Source organism: Sparus aurata, chromosome 23, assembly GCF_900880675.1.
Source record: "Sparus aurata chromosome 23, fSpaAur1.1, whole genome shotgun sequence".
Classification (NCBI taxonomy): domain Eukaryota; kingdom Metazoa; phylum Chordata; class Actinopteri; order Spariformes; family Sparidae; genus Sparus; species Sparus aurata.
Genome location: NC_044209.1, coordinates 7,862,531 through 7,882,936, shown reverse-complemented (window position 1 = coordinate 7,882,936; position 20,406 = coordinate 7,862,531). Strand labels below are relative to the sequence as shown.

General features: G+C 42.5%; 1 protein-coding gene across 5 annotated transcripts in view; it reads left to right on the top strand.

Annotated features, from left to right (window-relative positions):
• Positions 1-20,406, top strand: part of LOC115575237 (myosin-10-like) — a 53,269-nt gene that overhangs the window by 5,472 nt on the left and 27,391 nt on the right. For all 5 annotated transcript variants that reach the window (XM_030407106.1, XM_030407104.1, XM_030407107.1 and 2 more), the window contains one exon: positions 3,689-3,845. In XM_030407106.1, coding sequence (XP_030262966.1) covers positions 3,689-3,845 — 157 coding nt within the window. The remainder of the gene's footprint in view (positions 1-3,688; positions 3,846-20,406) is intronic.

Sequence of the window (20,406 nt, the reverse complement as noted above, 5' to 3'; positions counted from 1 at the left end):
AAATAAACTCCCACTGATTCATGCTGCATTGTTAACATACTGCGGTATAATGGCCACCCTGCTCTAGAATTCAGCAAGCAAGAATTTCCAACTTATTAAAGCTGCAGAAAAGCAGGTGTGCCGTCGACGTTATTGGATACCAGGCATGTCAGTGTATTGATCATATTTCAAAAGCCCCGTCGGAAGTATTCACCAGCTTTGTTATGAAATCACTAGAGTGAAGCAGTGTCAAGGGAATGGTCAAGGTCTCCTGTACTCCACACAGATCAGTGGCACCAAGGCTGCCTCTGCACTCCAGCCTCTACAGTGGAGAAGGGGCCTATCAACGTACTGTAGGCACGCTGCCTCACTGATCAGAGATGGCAGATGGGGTCGGCTGTTGTGTCTGCTGTTGGCTGTGTGTTGCTCAGCTGTTACTAGGCCACGGCATCCCCTCCCCTGGATCTGATTACACAGTGGAAATATCACCTTCTCTTTCCTGGACGGGGCCAGACATGTCGGTTTGGCAGGCGGTGTTGAGTTAGCCGTATGTTCTGGGAGCTGGCAACAGCAGTAGTAAATGTTCTATATTCCGCGATGATCCTGCAGGATTTTTTTACTGTGAGTGCAACAGCAAGCATGCAAAAAGTATGACTTGCTTTTTGATTTTTTTTTTTGTTTAATTGACCACAGATATGGGTGGATAAAGAAAAGGACCTCTGACTTTAACTGCGGATAAATGCCAGACTCAAATTCAACGACTGGATTTATTTTTAGAGATCAGACTGACTGACGCACAGTTTCAGCTCTGTTCAAAAGAAGACACTGTCCAGTTTTAACCAAATAAAATATGCATATGAAGACATGGCGCAGCAAATTCCAATGCCCACTTTAACCCTTCAGCTCCCCGGGTGCTTCCACCTACAGTCCGGGCATCTCTGTGCAGCCTCCCCAGCTGCCTCAGTGCAGAACCCTGTCGCAGAAGTGAAGCGAACAGAACAGACACCCTATTTATAGCAGCTCCAGTTTTGAGATACGGGTGAATTAATTTTGCATTAGCCTCGAAAATGGAGAGTGGAGAGTTCGAATTTCAGCAGGCCCGCTGTCTCTCTCCGTCTCCGAGCGCTCTCCTCCGCTCAGGTTGGGACCAATTTACTGCAAGGCTGAGAACACGTTTCGCTGTTTGTTACACCTCAGCCTCTCAGCTGGATTGGACCTAAGGGAGCCCCGTCAGCTGTATCAGTGCACCACTCTTCATTTCTGTCAGCCTCCCTGCTCTTTCCAACCCCTTCCTGCTTATTTATTTTATATCAGCAATACAGAGCATCAGTTGCTCAATGCTGCTGACTGTGGGTCCAAACTGAACAGTTACATAACAGCAGCAGTCTTCTGTCTGGGACCTGCTTTGTGAACCTATGGCTGCTGAGTCACTCGCAGCACGGTCCCTCATTCGGCCTTGTTGTAGTTTTAATTAAGTGATGTCACAATGATTGATACCTTGATATAAAAAGACCTTTTTATGACAATACACACCATAGATGCTATTTATTGACAGAAGGAGTTAACAGAGGAGAAGAGCAGAATGAACAGTTCTTGAAACAATTACAACTCTTTAAAACAGAGGCGCAGTCATTTCTTACAGCCTCCGTAGAGAACTCAGGCTTTTTAATGATCTCCAGCTCCTGAACTTCATCTTAAAACATTAAGTTAAGCAAATTTTTTCTCTCCTATATCCTATATTTTTTTAGTTTTGTAATGCAAGTACTGCCACACTGACCTTGAAGTCAACAGGGAGCCAGCTGCCTCTGATCCCCAGGGCCTCCCTCTGACCGGATAGGCTCGAGTACTTTGTAGCATCCATTAAACATGTGTCTCATGTGACTCTGTAAGAACCTCACGATTCAATTGGATTCCAAACTAGAGGGCTACGATCAGATTATAGATAATTAGCAGTGCATCTCGATGCATTAAAACTTTTGATGTCTATAAAATGATTTTTTTAAATACAACTTTTAAAACATGTTATATTTGTAATGATCCATAATTAGAATAAACAGATTAATTGATTTCCATTATCCTCGCTCATGCTTTTCTATCCTCACCAAAACTCATAAGTAGCCTAACTGAAACCAAAATGCAATGCACATGTTTACGTCCATTACAGGGATGCCAATTTTAAGCACTTTCTATAAAGGATAGACGGATGACCCAACAATAGATCATCATCTAATCGTTAACAATATATGAAATATGTTGGACTTTTTCCATTAGAAAAAATCTTTTGACCACTGAAATGATATATGCTCAATATAAAATCAGTAAGCGTCATTAGAAGTTCAAAGAACAAATAAATTCAATTCATAAATTCAATAGCTGACGCAACAAAATCCTATAGTGATGCTGCTAAATGGCTAAAATGTAATGTAAACATTTTGTAAAGAATGTATTTTTAAATCAGATACATTTTGGTGTACTTGTGCCCATCTCTGATTGTCCATTGATACTTTCTTCATCAGTTACAATCTTAACTTTGATTAATCAATTAATCACTAACAAAACTAGTCCATTACGTTTCACAATCCAGTGGGTTCAGCCCGAATGAACGAACAGTCGGCTTTTACAGAATTGTTTGTGCAGATCAGAATGTCAAGTATCGGGTTAAAATCTTTTGATTATTGACTTTTCTAAATCAGTGTTTCAGGAGAGAATCACAATGCTTAAGAAACTGTTTTTTTCCTCAACCTCTAACTACTATTTTATTTTTAACTATCTAACTGATGTCCAGTTTTAGCTCTATGTTCCTTCATATTGTTATGAGTCTCTTCCACTCTTACTGAATTAAGGTCCAGATAAATATGTATACATTTGCATGTAACTGTTTAGTAGTTATGTTCATGTTGTAACAAGTATGTACTGTGTGTGGGTAGATAGTGAGGTAAGTAGAATTGGGCATTACCATGCCAGTGAAGTCACACTACTGGTTAGCTGTTTTGTCTCTGTGTAGTCTACAGCAACATCTGCAGAATGAGAGACAACCATTGCCCCACCAGGGCCTCTCACTCACTCCTGGCTGCCTCGCTGCCTGGTCGTTTCAGCCTGCAGCATAGCTGAGAAGTGTTCATACCACACACACTCCTTGGGGAGAAATCTTCGGGCTAATTACACAGCCGAATGCAACACCATAACTCAGAAAGTAGGCTAAACGTTTGCAGCACAAGCTCCTTGCTGCAACATGAGTCTTTATAATGTTCATACCCTCTTTTGTGTAGCGCTGTGTTTGATTTAAAGACTCAGTGCAATTTGATGCTTCAGAAAAGACAACAGACTGTTAAGTGTTTCATTTACTCAGTCCACCCTGTGTCCATCGCTATGTTGCCTGCCAGCTACAATGATGTAAGCTCCTAAAAAGTGGGTAATGACAGCTCCTGCTACACTGACAGAATGCAGACCTGATGATTTAAAACACTAGTACTTGACTGTTCCATTTTAATGTGAAAGGACACTGATGTTTCAAATTTTCTCTCTTGCAATTCTGGCTAGTGAGAGTTTATCCTGCCTGTTTCCAGCAGGATTTGAAAAACAGCCATGGCTTTGTTAATATGTTTTATCATTTCTTGAAAATAAAGTGATTCAGATGTTGAGCCGAAGCTTCTCTTTGTTCCTTGCTGTGTAATCATTTCCCGTGTTCATCTGTTTTGTATCTTTACAGACATACTCTGGCCTTTTCTGTGTGGTAATCAACCCCTACAAGAACCTGCCCATCTATTCAGAGAACATCATTGAGATGTACAGAGGGAAGAAGAGGCACGAGATGCCTCCGCACATCTATGCCATCTCTGAGTCAGCATACCGCTGCATGCTTCAAGGTATGTCAGGCACTTGTTTTCCTCGAATCAATCTTTTAATTTTCTTTTTATTAAGCTCTTATTGACAGTGTATTGTGATGATCGTCCATTGTGTGATTTTTCATTTTTCAAGATGGCATTTACTTGAGTTGTATGTATTGTGTATTGTATTTTTCTGTCATCTCCAGGGAGATACAAATACATTTTTTGTTTCTGTTGGAAAAATTGTGGATTCTGGCAGCATCCGATACAGTAACGCCGGAAACTGTTGTTTTTTTATGCAAGTGTGTGCACATTTGGCAGGGAGTTTAGCTCACTTGGAGGCAGCCTGGGGTTTGGCTGCATAGCCCAGGAGATTAGTGTGTGAAGAAAGTGTGTGAAGTGTGTGAAAGGCCATAAGGTCAGAAGGAATTGCAAGTTCAAATTCAGACACAATTTCAGTTCATAGTAATGATATTATTTTGGGATGAATTTGTGCTGCCAAACATCCAAACTATTTGTTTGCTTCCCAAAATTCTAAAGAAAAAATATAATGCAGAGACACTCTTAAAAAGTTTTGTTTTTATTTTGAAAATCTGTGTTTGAGTGTTTCTGAATTACTCAACAGCTCAACTAAAAAGTACATTCTTCTTCGTGGATTTCTTAATGATTTATTGTGTCGCTGTCTATTCGGTTTCTACAGTGTATCAGCACTCTCTCTCTCTCTGTTTAGAGGAAGCAAGTAGCGAGGGGCAGACAATTCTGAGCTCCTAATAGCGTTGGTGTTGAGAGGCTTGCCTGCTAGAACTGATGCCCTGTGACAAAGAGATATGTAGAGAAAGAGAGAGAGAGAGAGCAGGTTCAGCCAGCGTCAGTCTTCAGGTTGTCATTAACAGATCCTGTAGAGGCGTTTTCATCCTGCAAAGCTGCTTCATGCTGTGAGCTGCAGCTGTTGCATGCTCAATTTGTTAACTTGTTTACAGTTTATATTTTAGGTACATGTCAAAGATAGTCCAGATTGTTTGAATGAATGAAGTCTTAGGAGAATGGTTGTGCAACAACCTCCGAGTTGTCTGCACCTCGCTGTGTGTGCATTATCAAGATCTGAACATCTGAGCAAGTTGAAAAAGTAAAAGAGCCACAAGAAACAGGGACTGTGACCCACTTTGGATCTGACTAATTGTTTTTGAATCTCTGATGTAGAAGAACCGCTGTGATAAGCAGAACCTTTATCACAGTCTATCAGTGTTTAGACAGCCTCAGCCTCTCCGCTGTGTGCTATCAGTGTCAAACCGTGAAACAATGGCATTACTTTCTCCCTTTCGGTTTTATATTCACAGGAATTGATTCTATAAATAGCATGTTTGCCAAGGTTCTCCATGCCTGTTATTATAATATTTGTCCCAACATACATTAGCCTTGATGGGACATTGTCGTTGATGTTCTGGTTGACCTCTGCAGCTGTAAAGCTCCAGGGTTTGTGCGTCTGACTGATGTGCTGGAGGCTCCCTGTCATTACACACCCTCAGGCTGTGTTCTGGGCTCTGGATCTCCACACAGCTGAGACTTTAACTGGAGCCATGGGCTGAGCAGAGCCAGAATGCGGACCATTGATTTTTAATGTTCGGTTCTGGACCTTAAAGTGTGTATTATGTGAAGATTAGAGCTCCAAAGTCTTGGAGAACTGTATTTGTAGAGAAAAATATAGGGCTAATTTTTCCCAAACCTTCTTAAGTCACTCCATTCCTGTTGGCATCCCTTTTGTTGCACTAACCATATGTTCCACACTCTAAATATAGCTTTATTCAGTACCACGCACTCCACCCATACTATTATCACTATGCAAGATGTTTGTCTGGATATGGGACACCTCCGCTGTGCCACCATTCTCTACTCTTACCCCCTTTTCCCTGTCGGCGGCGTTCATTCTTTTCGGACTGCTGTCCCTCACAAGCGAGGGGAGGGGCGGGGGGCAAAGCAGCCCTTGGAATGAGGTCATCGCTGTCCCAGCTCTCCATACCATGCTGTGCTAAATTCTACAAGCTGAGTCATCGTCAATTTGTCACAATCGTCCGAGCATCCCACTACCCTCTGCTGGGTGAGCAGGGGTGCGTCACCATGGATACCTGTGTGTATCTGTGTGTGCGACCAGAATAACCTTCTCCTGGGATGTCTGATAGAGGTGTCACTTGGTGAGAGTGACAGTATTTAAACTGGCAGCACTGAGGGGCTTTTTTTAAATGCAATTCACTGAATCTCCTTCAGTCTGTTTCTATTTCCTGTTCAGGAGGAGAAAAGCTGTGTCTTTTAACGCTCCAAAGCTATTTAGAATCTCCTACTGGTTTATAATTGCTTTCTTTCTTCTCTCAATGACTACCCCTTTCTTTGCTTTACTCACTAGTTTGTTCAGACTTCTTCTTTCTTTCTTTTTTTCCCTTTATTTCAACCAGAATGTTCTGGCTTGGAAGACGCTGAAGAGGAAAATTCCCCACATCCTTGAAGGCATTTTGGTCGCCTTTCACTTAACATGAAAAATACAAACCGCAGCTCTGCTGGAAGCTTTGTGGTGGCTCAGTTTGCTTTGTTCCTTCCCTCTCCTGCTTTGATCAGGAAACACAGGAGGACAAGTGTGTGGAATGTCCACCTTCTCATCGCTCCTCCACGTCAGGGTGTAGCCAGGGTTGCCATGGTTAGGCCTCTGTTTAACTAACAACGCTGTGTCCCCATCTTCTCTTATTTCACCCCTCAAACAGTCAGACCACAAAGTTTATGCCACATATTCAGATTCCTAGAGACTGTGTGTATGCATTTGTGTTTTCTTTCATTTTTTTGCCACTCGTCTGGCTAATGCTGCTGTTTCTTATGAAGACAGATAAAGCAGACTTGCACCTAGGTGGCAACTGCATTATACAGTAGGGTTGCTGCAGCTCAGCTTACTCAAGAAACCACAGGGACTCACCGGGCAGGTCCTTATTATCTGAGGTGAATGCCACAGATGGCTCCTCTGTACACATACGCTGTAGCAGACTTCTCTTCAACAAAACATTCAAAACACTATGCATATATGCATGTGTGTAAGTCAACATTAAATTGACAGACTATGGTTTTGGATTTTGGCAAAGAGATATTGGAAAATTAAATATCACAGTGGAATTTCTTTTGATTACTGCCTGTCTTGCAACTCCACCCCATGGTCAAAGTTATGGCTGCTTCTTTCACTTAGATGCAAAAGTTGTGCAACTCCAAAAATGTCAACCACACAGATGGCACTGAATGGTAAAACATGTTCAGAAATGGCGGAACAAACCCCTTCAGGTGATTTCATTTCTCACAGGAGGCTGTGAATAGGAGAATCTTCCGACATTGCTGCTTACGCGCTCTAAGCTTCATGCAGGTGTTTGTTAGAAGCGTGAGAAAGATGAATGGCAAGTTTTCTACATGGTAGGTCCACATCTCGCACAGCTCACACACCTGTCACACAGATGATACCAGGTGAAAATGAGGTCTTAGAGAACTTATGGAAGTTGCAAAAAAAAATGGAAAAAGGCTGGAAAACGGTACACTCACACAAGCGAAAAAGTGGGTTGAACTACCCAGAAACTACATTGGTTCCTAACTACCAAGTATGAGTGATACCTAGAGCCGCTGTCTGCACATCGGCTGCTCTTTGGCAAAAGCTAAAACTAAACTCATCCTCTACACTCCACCACATATGTCCTCAAATAGTATAAATGCCACAGCAGAGAGAGTGACATTGTAGACAATCATTCAATCATTCTGCCCCACATGAACTACAGATCCTCTAGACATGACTTGTCTCATATCCAGCAGCACAGAGGGGGATATAGGAGGTGAAACAACAGTCAGAGAAGAACAGAGAAGTGGAAAATGTCTTGGAACTCAGAGGCGAGAGGGAGGGCCACGCTGGGAGAGAGACAGGGGGAGAGACGAGGGTTCATTGAAGGCCTTGATATTGAAGGGGGATAGTGGGGGAAAGGGCTGAGTGAGGATAAAAGAGGGCAGACCCCTACAGACACGACGCAGGATTGGTAGTGGAGATTTAAGCATGAAGAGGAGAGAGAGTAGAGGAGGAAAGAAGGTAAAAAAAAAAGCAGAGAACGAGGGAGTCAGGCAAAAGCAAGAGGGGGCAGAGGGGACAGAGTTATGGGGGAAACAGAGCAGAGGGTACAGGGGAAAGGCAGAGGGGGCGGCCAGCATTGTGCCTCACAATGGGGTCTTTGTGCAGTCTGAAGGGGGCTGGGACCAGGGTGCAGTGTGTGTGTGTGTGTGAGAGAGAGAGAGAGAGAGTGTGAGGGTCCAGATAGGGAGGCCTGGAGCCACAGAGCTCTTCCCTAAGAAATGAGGCCTCTTGTTGGGGCAGTGAGGACTGGAGAGGAGGCCGGGTGAAGGGCACACCCAGGTCCTGAGTGACAAGACAGGTGTGTGTGTGTGTGTGTGTGTGTGTGTGTGTGTGTGTGTGTGTGTCTGTCTGTGTGTGTATGTGTCTGTGTGCATGTGTATCTGTGTGTGTGGGGGGACTTTTTCCCGGTTTTCAAAAAGACTGTCTGTACTCACTACATGTTCAAGGGATGACTTTCAGACAAATGGGGAAGCCTGTTTAAACAGTATGTTTGCATGAGTGTACTGCAAACATTCTCTGTCTTACACACACACAAACACACACACACACACACACACACACATACACACACACACACACAAGCACACACACACATACTACATCCAAATACATACAGGCTGATGAATCTTAAAGGACAGACAGCTGTGGAGTTCATACAGGATAAAATCATATTTCTGTTGGGGATCATAGATCTTTTCTGATTAAATTTTCCCTCCTGACACTTCTTCTATCTAGCCTGGATAGGGCGATGACTGGGAGGGCTGTTTTGTGTCAGCTGTCATGTATATGTACAGCATTTACTGTTAAATGGAAAGGAGCCTGAATCTTTAATTCTCAGTTGGCACATTTTTAATTTACATTACATGTTGATCGATTGCAGAGACGTGGCAGAAATCACAGAATAAGTATGAATGTTAAGAAGACCATATCTATTCCACCCAAAGCTATTACAATAATGATTTAAGGATTGTATTAATTTCAGGGCATAAAGGTAAAACAGGAATTTTAGGTCATTTTCTAAGTCTAAAAAAATTAGACAGGTATTCTTGGTATGTAGGTAGGATAAGCCACAGTCCACCTGTATATAAGCCAGTCTTGTTGACTTTGCGTGTGTTTACACGGGTAGTGAATAGTCAACACTCTTCACTGCCGTAAAGCCAGGTCCTGACCCACAGTGGTCTGTGTGACTGTCAGAGACATTCATAGAACTGAGATAGGATGATTTAAAGCTTCTGTCATGTATTCCCCTCGTTCTTGGTTGGTGTTGTCATGAGAGACACATAGCATTGATACCAGAAGCCTGAGTAGGACAGATTGGGTTACCTGACTGATGCTGGGACTGCCCTCTCTCTGACACCCACTGCAGGCCAGGGAGAGAAGCAGCTGGCTCACTGGTGCTGGGTGTCACTGTGTTGAATGAGCAACTGATGACACACATTTATTAACGCATTCACAAAACTCAGTCACCTCTCCAAAAACTTTTTTGAGGCAATTTAACGTTGTTTCACCTCTTCCCGGCCCTGCTGCCTAGTTGTGTGACCCATTCTGTTTTAGAGCTGCCCCAATTCATCAATTGATTACTTGTCAAATCATAAATTAATCAGCAACTACAATACTTTTATGATCAGTTTGAGTAACTTTTAAGAAATTAAGTCAACATTCTATGATTCCAGCTCCTTCGATATTAATATTTTCTGGTTTCTTTACTCTGTTCTGACAGTAAACTGAGTATCTCTGGGTTGTGTCCGAAACAAGAGATTTGAGGATTACATTTTGGACTTTAGAAAACACTGATAAACATTTCTCTAATTTTTTCTGTCATTAGACGGACCAAACAACTAACTCATTGAATCTAGAAATTAACAATAGTTATTCAACAATTGAAACAAGTTAAATTGCAGCCCTTTTTCACTTGAATAATGGATACAAACATAACACTCTTGTAACATTTGATCCCTTTTTGATTTAGTTTATTTTATATTCTCTCTCTGACTCCATTAGATTCAGTTGTGCACGCCACACTGATACAGTTGCCCCTGTGTGGCTGGACCCCTGCTCCCCCTTGTGTGTCTGGATTCCTGTGGGGCTACAGAGCTTAGAACTGCGATATTAGTGGTGCCAGCATAAACACACAGCACACGAAAACAGCCTTGTCCTGCTGGATTATGGCAGGCCTAGCCATCACAAAGAACCACTGTGGGCCAAACAAGCCACCCGACGGCTGCCATCTGCAATCGATTACCTTGCCAAAATACTCTCTGCCATATCTGCCGCAACTGCTTTCTCTCCCCTTTCATTGGCCTTAAGGCAACACCCAACAGCACAAGGCTAATTTTACACTCTTGGAAAGCGTGCTGTTGTGCGTAAACAAAACTGCTTATGTGTAAGACTTGTAGTGCAAAGTGCTACTCAAGATATCCACTGTCTTAGTGGTTAACTCCCGCCAAGAGAAGTGTGTAAAATGTAGTGTTGGCCTTCGAGCAGCAGTAGAGATAATGTGTGTTATATTTCCATGGGACACTTAACAGGTAATCCATGTTGACAGTGTAAGACGTGGACAATAGATGGACATGATGAGGTGTGACAGCAGCAGGCGAGCTGGGAGCTTTCCATGATGCTTCATAGGAGTTGTTTCCAAACAGATGTGATGACAAAGTAGAAAAACAGAGTGGAGTTCTGCTACTCTCTCCTCGTGTAGTGCTTTCATTGCATTTTTACAATAACACCTAAACTCTGCCAAAAGGTAGAGGTCTTCCTGCAGTTTTGGGCCATCGATTTGTGACAAAATACAGAATTTTCATTTGGACCATCGGCTGGAAAAGAAGAGCTGTGAGGAAATAAGATTAACATAGCCCACAGAGAAAGTAGTGGCATTGTAAAAGCATCAACACAAGATACATCAAGTATAAATAGGATTGTACTGTATGATTGTACTGTGCCTGCAAATTATATTTTCCAGACATGATAGAATATAATTGTTTGATAAGGACCCCAGCAAAAATCACATCAGTAACATCACTGCAGTATTATTTTTATTGCATATTGTTCAGCTGTAAACAAAATGAAATTCAGAATCACTCTGTTCAGAATGTTTTTCTGTCATGTAACTTTGATAATGAGATAATGTTAGATAATGAGCATAACATTGTGTTGATTTGGAGTAGTTCTTGGTTATGAGTTTATGACTGGGATGTAATTAGAATTTGCATAGCCAGGCTAACCAACAACAGTCTGAATCGTGACAGAGTATGTTAAAAGCAGAGGACTGAGCCAGCATCCTGTCACTATTGTGGGAAATGACAACATAAGTATGTCTCTGTGTTTCTGTGTTTGCTATTTTGAAGCTGTTGGTACTTTGTCTGGCACCATGACCGCTGTGCTCAGTGAACCAAAAGGCACAGTACGCCTCACTGTTGCCATGTGTCACTCTTCCCCATGTACTACACGGTCACTTATGCATGCTGCTATTCCTCTACAGCAAGCATAAGCTACAGGTAGTACAGCCTCTCAAACTGCCTGAAACTGTCTCACTCCCCCCCTCACCAGATGTTACAGTCCCACTCACCGACTCCCGACTGGGAATTTGAGCCATGGATACCAGTTCCATTGCAGTATGGTTATTGCAGGGGAATAGACATATTGGATTTCAAAGACTCCTCTTATTATTCCAAGAATGTTTACCACACCAGTCCAGCACCTCTCCATGAAAAACACGTGGGACCTGGTCCACTACAACCCTCTATCTCTCTCTTTCTCGATAGTATCGCTCTATCTATCTCGATACCCCGCTTTTCCCCTAGCAAGATTTTTTCATTTCACCCCTGCATCAGAAACATTTGAAAAATGTGCTTTGTGGGACTTGAAAAGGGAAAGACTCCAAAAGCCTGTCTGAATGCTCTCTGTGGAGCTCAGCTCAGACAGTATAACGCAAGCCTTACGAGCCAAACACAAGCCCACAGGACATGTGGCTGAGGAGCGGAGTGTAACAAGCAAGAGACTCTAACAGCCATATGTGTTCAACACTTCTCTTAAATATACTGTTTAATCTATTACATTCCATTTCTCTTACCATAGTTAGCCATCATCAACTCACAATTTAATCATGAAGTACTTGAAACAGAACATATTTAACCTTATAGGTTTTTTTTTGTCTACATACAATTGAAGGAATGTTTTCTTGGGGGGGGGGGGACAAAGATAATACTTGTGTCGTGTACAACATGTGTGTAACATATCAGCTCACGTATAGATCTGCAGCCAGCAGCCAGTTAGCACAAAGACTACCAGCACTTCTAGTGTTCAGTAATTAGCACGGTATCTATTGTTTGTAGGAATTGTCCATAACCTCCAGCCTGATGAAAAAATTCACAATTTTACGAGGTGTTTCTGTTTCTCGGCTGGGAACAGTTGCCATGCAACCAACTGAGGCTCCAGGAAAGTTTCTGCAACCAGCCAAAAAATAGTCCAGCACATAACCCCCCTTAAAGCCCCCACTGTCATGATCTGTCCATATATTCAACAGACAGAAATGAAAGATATTGATTTTCTCCTCTGACTCAAAAAGTGAATTATTGTATCAAAAGTTTGTATAATCCCCCAAGCTTTTCCTTTGAAGTGGCCCCAAAGCCGAACATCTAATGAAGACAGAGAGACACTGCTAACCCATGGAGCCCTCACTGTATACCAAATTAATATATCTGTGTGCAAGTGCATCAGTATGTGTGTATGGACTTAATTTTCATGAAGATTCAAAGCCAGTGATGGCACGGACAAGATTTTTGAGTTGAGTCAGTTTTTCTTGGCTTCAAACAGAGTGAAGAGGGAGTGCTCAAGTGTTTTATTAGGATCAGGTGATGCAGTGTTTGCTATGAGATAATTGTGTTTCTGCAGTTTTTTTCTCTTTTTACAACAAAATATTTTGATATTTTTTTTAATGGCTATTAAGGCAGAGTATCTAATGGGTTACATTAAATGAATGTTGCTACTAATAATCGTGTCCAATACTGTTGTTGTTAAGCATTAATAAGCCATACATCACCACTGTAGTCTGTATCTAAGCACTTATCTCCCACCTCACTGTAATCCTTTAGTTGTTATCAAAATGCAGGTTCACACTTTTAAACCAAAGCTGAGGAGTGTTGACCCGCATTAAACAGCTTAACATGCTTCAAGTGAGAGAACTCAAGGTGTAAATGATGATAACAGCTTCCTCTCCGCCTGCATGTGTGTGTGTTTAATGTCTGTCGACCCTCACACACTCACTCAGGTGCTCCCTCACACGCTGCTGTCATTTCCGCAAGGGTGGCGACATTCACTAACCCACGATGACAATCTATTTCTGTCTGTGATCTCAGCTGCCAACTATAATCACTATCCGGGAACTGAATCAGAAGTACTGAAGCACACTTAGGATTTCATCTGCAAGTATGGCAGCAGGCGACACAATGGTATTTATAGCTTTTTCTGACTCCCATTTGCCATTGTGATCTTTCCTTCCGCTATCACCATTTTCCCTTGATCATTCTCCTATCTGGCCCCTTCTGACCACACCCTTTTCGCCTCTTCTCACCAGCCTGGGAAGTATTCGCTTGTGCCAGATGCACAGGGGAACATCCTGTGACTGGCAGTGGGATCAAGTACGATCTCCACCCGTTTGTTTGTTTGCTGATGGCGTAAAAACGACGCAGCTCCCCTGTATGACTGACCTCTCTGACTGATTTGCACAGAGGGGGCTGTTTTATTTGTGGCTGATGAGGAAACACACAAGGTAATAACCATAAAAACAGACATACCCCAACTAACTTGCCCCTTGATATCACCTCTGTTGCACCACCAGCTTGCTGAAAACAACGCCTGTTCCACACCCAAGAGGCCCCAGTGCTTGTAGGGAGGGAAACTATGGGCATCAGAATTCCAACACACACACACACACACAGATTGGTACACGCAAATGGCCAGTCAGCTCAGGGGGACTGTCTGCCCTTCTGTTCGTAGGCTCATGAATGCCTATGAATGCCTCACTGGCAGCTGGTTCAACAGCATTACAGTGAATAAAGCAGCAGTTGAGCTGTTAAGTCACTCAGTGGTTACAACCGTGTACTGTATGTACAGAGAAGTACTTTGTAGCGACTCAAAAAAGTTTGATCTGTGAGCCAAAATGTTAGTTTGTTTTCCACAGCTGATACCATGAATTGTTAAACTGCTGACTTTGGAACAAGTTGCTACAGATGTCATTTTTGTACTCATTAGAGAATCGTGTGACTGCTGTGATGAGAGATTTTACAACTCTTTTATTTGTCATCTTTTAGCCTTACATATAAAACACTCACTGTGGTGGTAAAAGATGCGGAAGTTGAGTAAGCAGGGTGGCTTTATCAAAGATGCTATTGAGGTGTGTTATTGGAAGTGTAAGCGTCATTTTTTGCATCTCAGCATAAAACAAAACAAAAGTGTTTACTAAGTGTTGTGTGGGGAGGGCCTGGTAGAGCAGAGGGCATAGCCGGTTCATATTGAGACTTGTTGTAATTGCTTTATGCTAAAGATTTCCTCCAAGTTTGTAAATTGGTCATTCATAGACACCAAGTACTATATGTGCAAATTAAAAGTATCCTGTGATTGTTCAGGGTAATCTACTGTCTGCTTGTAGCCAGGTTTCTCCTTTGCTCTATTCCACACAGTAGAGGACATGACTATTAGTATAACCTTAATCACTTTTTGAGGATTTATATTGCTTCGAAGTCTGTTTATCTCATCAAAACTTCAGTTGGAGGATGTAGCCTATAGCTCATATTCAGCTCTCTACTTAACTGTGTTTAATTTGTGTGTTATCATTATCGTCCGGAAGCTTGGAAGTGACAGTTAAACACTGCAGGTACCCACAGACCAGAACACTTCCCAGATCAGTTTGCTACTTCCACTGTCTGGGAATGTGAATGAGCTCTGTCTCACTGATACACACACACACACACACACACACACACACACACACACACACTTAAGGCTTTGTTCCTATGGTTTTAAGAAGCTCTGGACTGTGTTCTGTCTTTGCTTTAGGCCTTTATGAGTAAGCAGGCTGCCATTTTTATATTACTTCTGCACTAATACAATCACCATATTCTACTGGGACGAGGGAGCTGTGTGTGCACGACTGTGTGTGTTTGTGTGCAGATCTCACCACATTTAAAAGCAGTTTATGAGAGAGCAACTCGCTGGCAATCACTCAGGATTTCTTATGTGTGTGAAGTGGTTCCCATGGCACTAGAAGTTTCACTGTGTGCAGTTGCATTTTACGACTCCTTTTATGAAGCAAATTGTGAGAGCTCACGCTGTAGTGTGGAAAAAATGTGTTACATCCAGTTTGCAAAGACCCTCAAAAGGTTGAAAATCACATTTTCAAGCCAACTCCCTTTTTTTTTTTTCTGCTTGTTCCTAATCAGTAGGTTGTGATATTGCTCCTTTAATTGGCAAAAAAAACTGGTATCATTTCTAACTGTAAGTTAACTCTGCCAGTGTTTTCACAGGATTAATGAGAATACGTGAATTCAATCATGGATTGTTTGACAGCTAACTGAATCACATGCGCAGAGCTAGAATTAAAGCAGTTTGCAACAATTTGGAGGGCAATTTGTGGGTTCAACTTCTTTTCTCAAACTGCATTGAACTGTAGCCACATCGCTGAGGACCATTGACAACAAATGGACATAATTATGATCCTCGTGCTAAGAATGTGCGTGGACACCAAGGTCTGGTTTGAGCGTTGTGTGTGGAGAATGTTTTAGGTGGTCATGACCATGGTCAGGAGTCCTCCAAACTTTTCAGTCTGGAAATGGGATGAGAAATTTTGTTCCGCACTCATACGCTTGCTCATTAAAAACAGACCGACAAAACAATATAAGAAATATGAAATATAAGTTTCAAAGGCATACCGTAGCGATACAGGACCACCACACATTTTTTCCAATGAACAAAACAGTAGTGTGTAATGCTGGCCCATTTTGCGATTTTGGATAGCATGTCATCATTCCACAAGCACCAGAGGCGTGACATCTAACACAACAGCGTCATTTATTAGTTTTACATTTTAAATACGTGATGGGCAGCACTTTCTTAACAATAGCATTGCTTGGCAATTACTGACATTTATGTGTTTATTTGTTTTTTTGGTGATAGTTGATCTCATCCTCTGCTCAGAAGACCCTATTCGGTGGCTGTTCCTCTTTGAGTTCGCTGCTAACTACTGCTCGCCTCTTTTTTAAATCTCCTGTTTGTGGGTCGCACAACATCGTCAAAAGACAACACCCCTTTTTTAATCGTGCCAGTTTGCTAGCTCATTCTTTTATGAATGGATTCGGCATTGTTACTACCTCCGCTGCTGAGGCGGGGTCTTCGTACCTTTAACACAGGGCAGTGAGGTGGAATAACAGTGGAACACATCCACCTTGTACAGGCTGTGTTAAAGGGGCTATAGATTATTCAACATGTTTCCCCACCTTCCAGTATATTGTCCTAATCTCTTGGCCTCTCTTGTGTTTTATTTACTAAGAACAAGGAGCTCCATATAAGGAAGGGGGGAACAGTTTACAGTAGATTACGTTTATGGGTATGAAAACAGAACAATTAACAGAGTTACAGACGTACCGAGGCTGCGTAAGGTTGAATGAGGTCGGTAATAAGGGGTTATGATAACGATTGGGGCTTTTGTTGAGACGGAGGGAGAGCGGGGGACGCTCTGGAATGTGAGGAATGAGGGTTTGTTTAATCCTCGTGGGGGATAAATTATTAGCAGCAAAGGGAACCCTGCTGTGCAAGACAGGCCCGTCTCCTACCTAGCATGGGAGTCCGAAGTGAGATCATGTGTGTCAGTTTTTGTACACACGAGACAGACACCGCGCAGTTGTTTAAATTGATTGAAACGATAGGTGAAATTTACATCAACTTCAGGAAATTGGTGTCACCGTGGAGCTGGAACTTGCTGCTACATCAGTTGAAGGTGTTGTTTTAGTAGAACTGCCTGCTCTCAATCTCGAACATGGAGTAGAGGTGAAGCATTTCACCCTTCAGTGAACCGCGCTGTGACACTGCTCCAGTACTGATTGGCCTGAAAGCTGCCTTTTCCTGTGCTGTCATTTAGATTCACATTTAGCTCGTATCCAAACAGAGACTGAACTGTGGTCTAACCTAAAAGTTGATGAATGAATGGGCCAACTTAATTTCCATGTCCCATCAACATTGCCTAAATGACTGGCTGTGAGTTGTTGTGGTGGAAATAACAGAGCAGCTAAAACTTCTGACGAGGTGTTCAAATTGAAAACATCTGTTGATGTGGAAAAGTGATTTTGTCGTCAGTACTCTTTAGTGGTCTGAGTAATCTGGCTTTACACCATTCATGGGGGGAAAAGGGGAAATGAGAGCAACAGAGGGAAAGAGGAAACACAAAGGGGGTAAAGATTTAGTGAGGCAGTAATGAGCTACTGGAAGGGAAGAGCACATGCAGTTTGATTGGTCCACCTACGCCAAGCCAGCATGGCATCCTGGGTAAATATGACCCAGCAGTTAGTTGCCGCGGTGATCGAGGAAGCAGCAGCTGCCAAGGTGGGAGCACGGACCAGATGGATGCACGCACACACCCACTCAAACAGCACAGGCCAAGTTAGACAGTTCAAAGGGGATTTTCGGAAAAAGATCCCTAAATGATGTAAAAGTTAAAAAATTCTAGTCTAAACAAAGAACACATCTTTATAATTACCAGGCTATCAAAGTTCACGACTCAGAACAATTACATTATTCAAGAAACTGTGCGCTCTACTTGATAAGTAAGTATGTGTTTGATGGAAGAGAATGCTTTTACAAAACTTGCCACTGGTTCTGGTGAGTGGAGTCAGTATCGACTTTATGTTGTCTGACTTTACAGAACAATAAAGTCATAAAGTAGGTGGTAGATTAAAGCTGTGAGTGCCTGTTGTGCAGAGAGCTCAGGGGGGAGGTAATGGATGTCCACAGAGGAATATGAGGTCAATGAAAGGTATGAAAAAGGAATCAGAAGCAAGCTGGGTAAATAATAGATGTCTGATGGGCAGCAAATGAAGTGAGTGTGGCTCTGATATATGTTCAAAGGAGTGTGTGTGTTTGCTGACCCTTTATTTTCTTGATCGAACTTTGGTGAGAGTCCTTTGAATGGGATAAGGATTGAGGCTCTGTACGTGTTATATATCCACATACACTCCCAGACATCCCAACCACTCTTTCATAGATCCATCTGTTTTTTTCATCAGTGATCAGATCAGTCAGTGAGGGTCAGCCGAGGTCATCTCATCTCCCACACTGACCAGAGATTTTTTTTGTAATGATACACAGGCACACATAGAAATGTCTTAAAAAGATATGACACATTTTTCTGAATTTTCTTTTCTTTTGTTGCTCAGTTTTTGTCCGTACAGCCATGGTATCTGTTAGTGCTCATGCTGCTACAATTCCAAACAAATGACTGCTGCTGCCAGAGGGAAAAAACACTGTTCTTGTACACCAGAGGGAACGCTTATCTGTAACATGGTGTTTATTAAGGCACCAGAACAACACTTGAGGTAACTGTATGGGCATTTGCGCAGTTGTGGGCAATTGTCGGACCAGAGTGACGTAGGTTTTTTTTTTGTATCTGTAGATACAAAAGATTGCAAGCAAGTGCTAATTTCATAGACGTGAGGTCACACTTGCAAACTGGTTCTCCCTTTAATCACGCAAAGCTGTTCAGTGAGTGTGTATTTGGTTTTCATAGTCACGATAGCTTACACAGTGTTGCATGCCTCAGCTCAGTGAGGCTGGAGATGTGATGTCTTGTGAAAATCAACATAAGGTGCATGTGATTAGCGTCAGGTTTATGTAGATGTGGCTGTGAAACACGCACAGGAAGAGTAATCAAACTTTGACCCGTGTCTCGAAGGCTGCCTCATCATCGAGGGAGAGTGGACCGCTTAAAGTGAGCAGCTCATTCATCATTCCCACCGTCACAGTAACGTCCAACACAAGTGTGCATACATTTGCTGGCACGTTCATGATTTTTTGGACGAGAGAAAGCAGACTCTCGCTGGAAAGAGAAAAGAGCGCCACTTTCAATGACGTCACGTTTCCAGGTGCAAACACACACAGACGCACACGCAGCCAAACTCATTTGTCACCTGAGGGAGGTTTACGTTTTAGTGCAAGAACAAAAGTTCATATTTTGGTGAAAGATAACACCTTAAAGACTGTCTTAACTGGCTGTGAAAACTGACACACAACAAACTGTGGGTGAATGGGTTATAGGAGGCAATTAACCCCAAAGTGGGTGGCTAATATTACCCATTAGAGGATCTGACTAATCATGGTCTTTAGCTGCACTGGCTAAAGAGAACAGCGTCAGAGAATTTTGAACTATTCCTTTAGCAATGCATCTCAAAGTTGTGTGAGATGGGAGTGTTTACGCTTGGCCCCATTCCTTTCACTTTTATTAAGTTTAGGAATTTGAAGTTGTTCCCAAATTTGTCTCTCTCAGGAAATGAAAAATCTCCTTACTTCCTGCATCAATTGAGGGGCAGCGGGAGGACTCACAGTGTGACTGGCAAACGACGTATTGCTTTAAGATCATAATCAACCTTCTGTTGTCTCTGTTCCTCAATCAAGTCTTATGTGGAACCCAAAAGACCTTAATCTCAGCTCAACGAGCCTGTTTCGGACACACAACCGTTTGCTCACCTAAGATGTTTTAGCCTCTGGCCTGTGTTTTCGACCCACGAGGCAAGGTCATTTCAGCTATGTCGTCTATCCACTAAAGGTTGCTGCGAGGTCAGGGTTCATTTTTCACACAGTACACTAGGAGGCAGTTTTGGGATTTGTAGTCACGCCTGTAGGTTTCACAGTGAACAGCCACTATGCTACATGTGGTATTTATCAGACGACTCTTGATATATGGAAGGAGTGGGTTTAGTCAACAGTTTTGCATGCTTGTAGTTGTGGCTGGTTTCAGAATATGTGTTGATGATGAAAATAATAAAGCAGGTAGTTTCAGCACAATACCATGAAATGAAATGTGTGTATGATAATTAATAGTGTTAGTGCAGTAAAACCTGCTACATTTAGCTCATCCATCTATATATGAGAGGAACGTTCACAAGTGGGTATGGTAAATTAGGGCAATGCTCTGATGGTGACAGTTTCTGTTAGCTGATAACTGGTCGGTTCCCTCTTGGTTCTGATCTTTGTAGTATTTCTCAGCGCGCCGCAGAGCCTTCAAAGTTGAGGGGTCACACACTTCAGTGAGCATGGCTAATCCTGTCATCTGGTCCTTGGTCTGAATTCCTCTGTGATGAAAGGTGTTAGAGCTTTGGTTACCAGTCTGGGTGTCACTTTATTGCCGTTACACAGCATGGCTCTGCAGGGCAGTATGCATGAAGGAGGCTGAGGAATGGGCTGTTGGCTGTAAAATGTGCT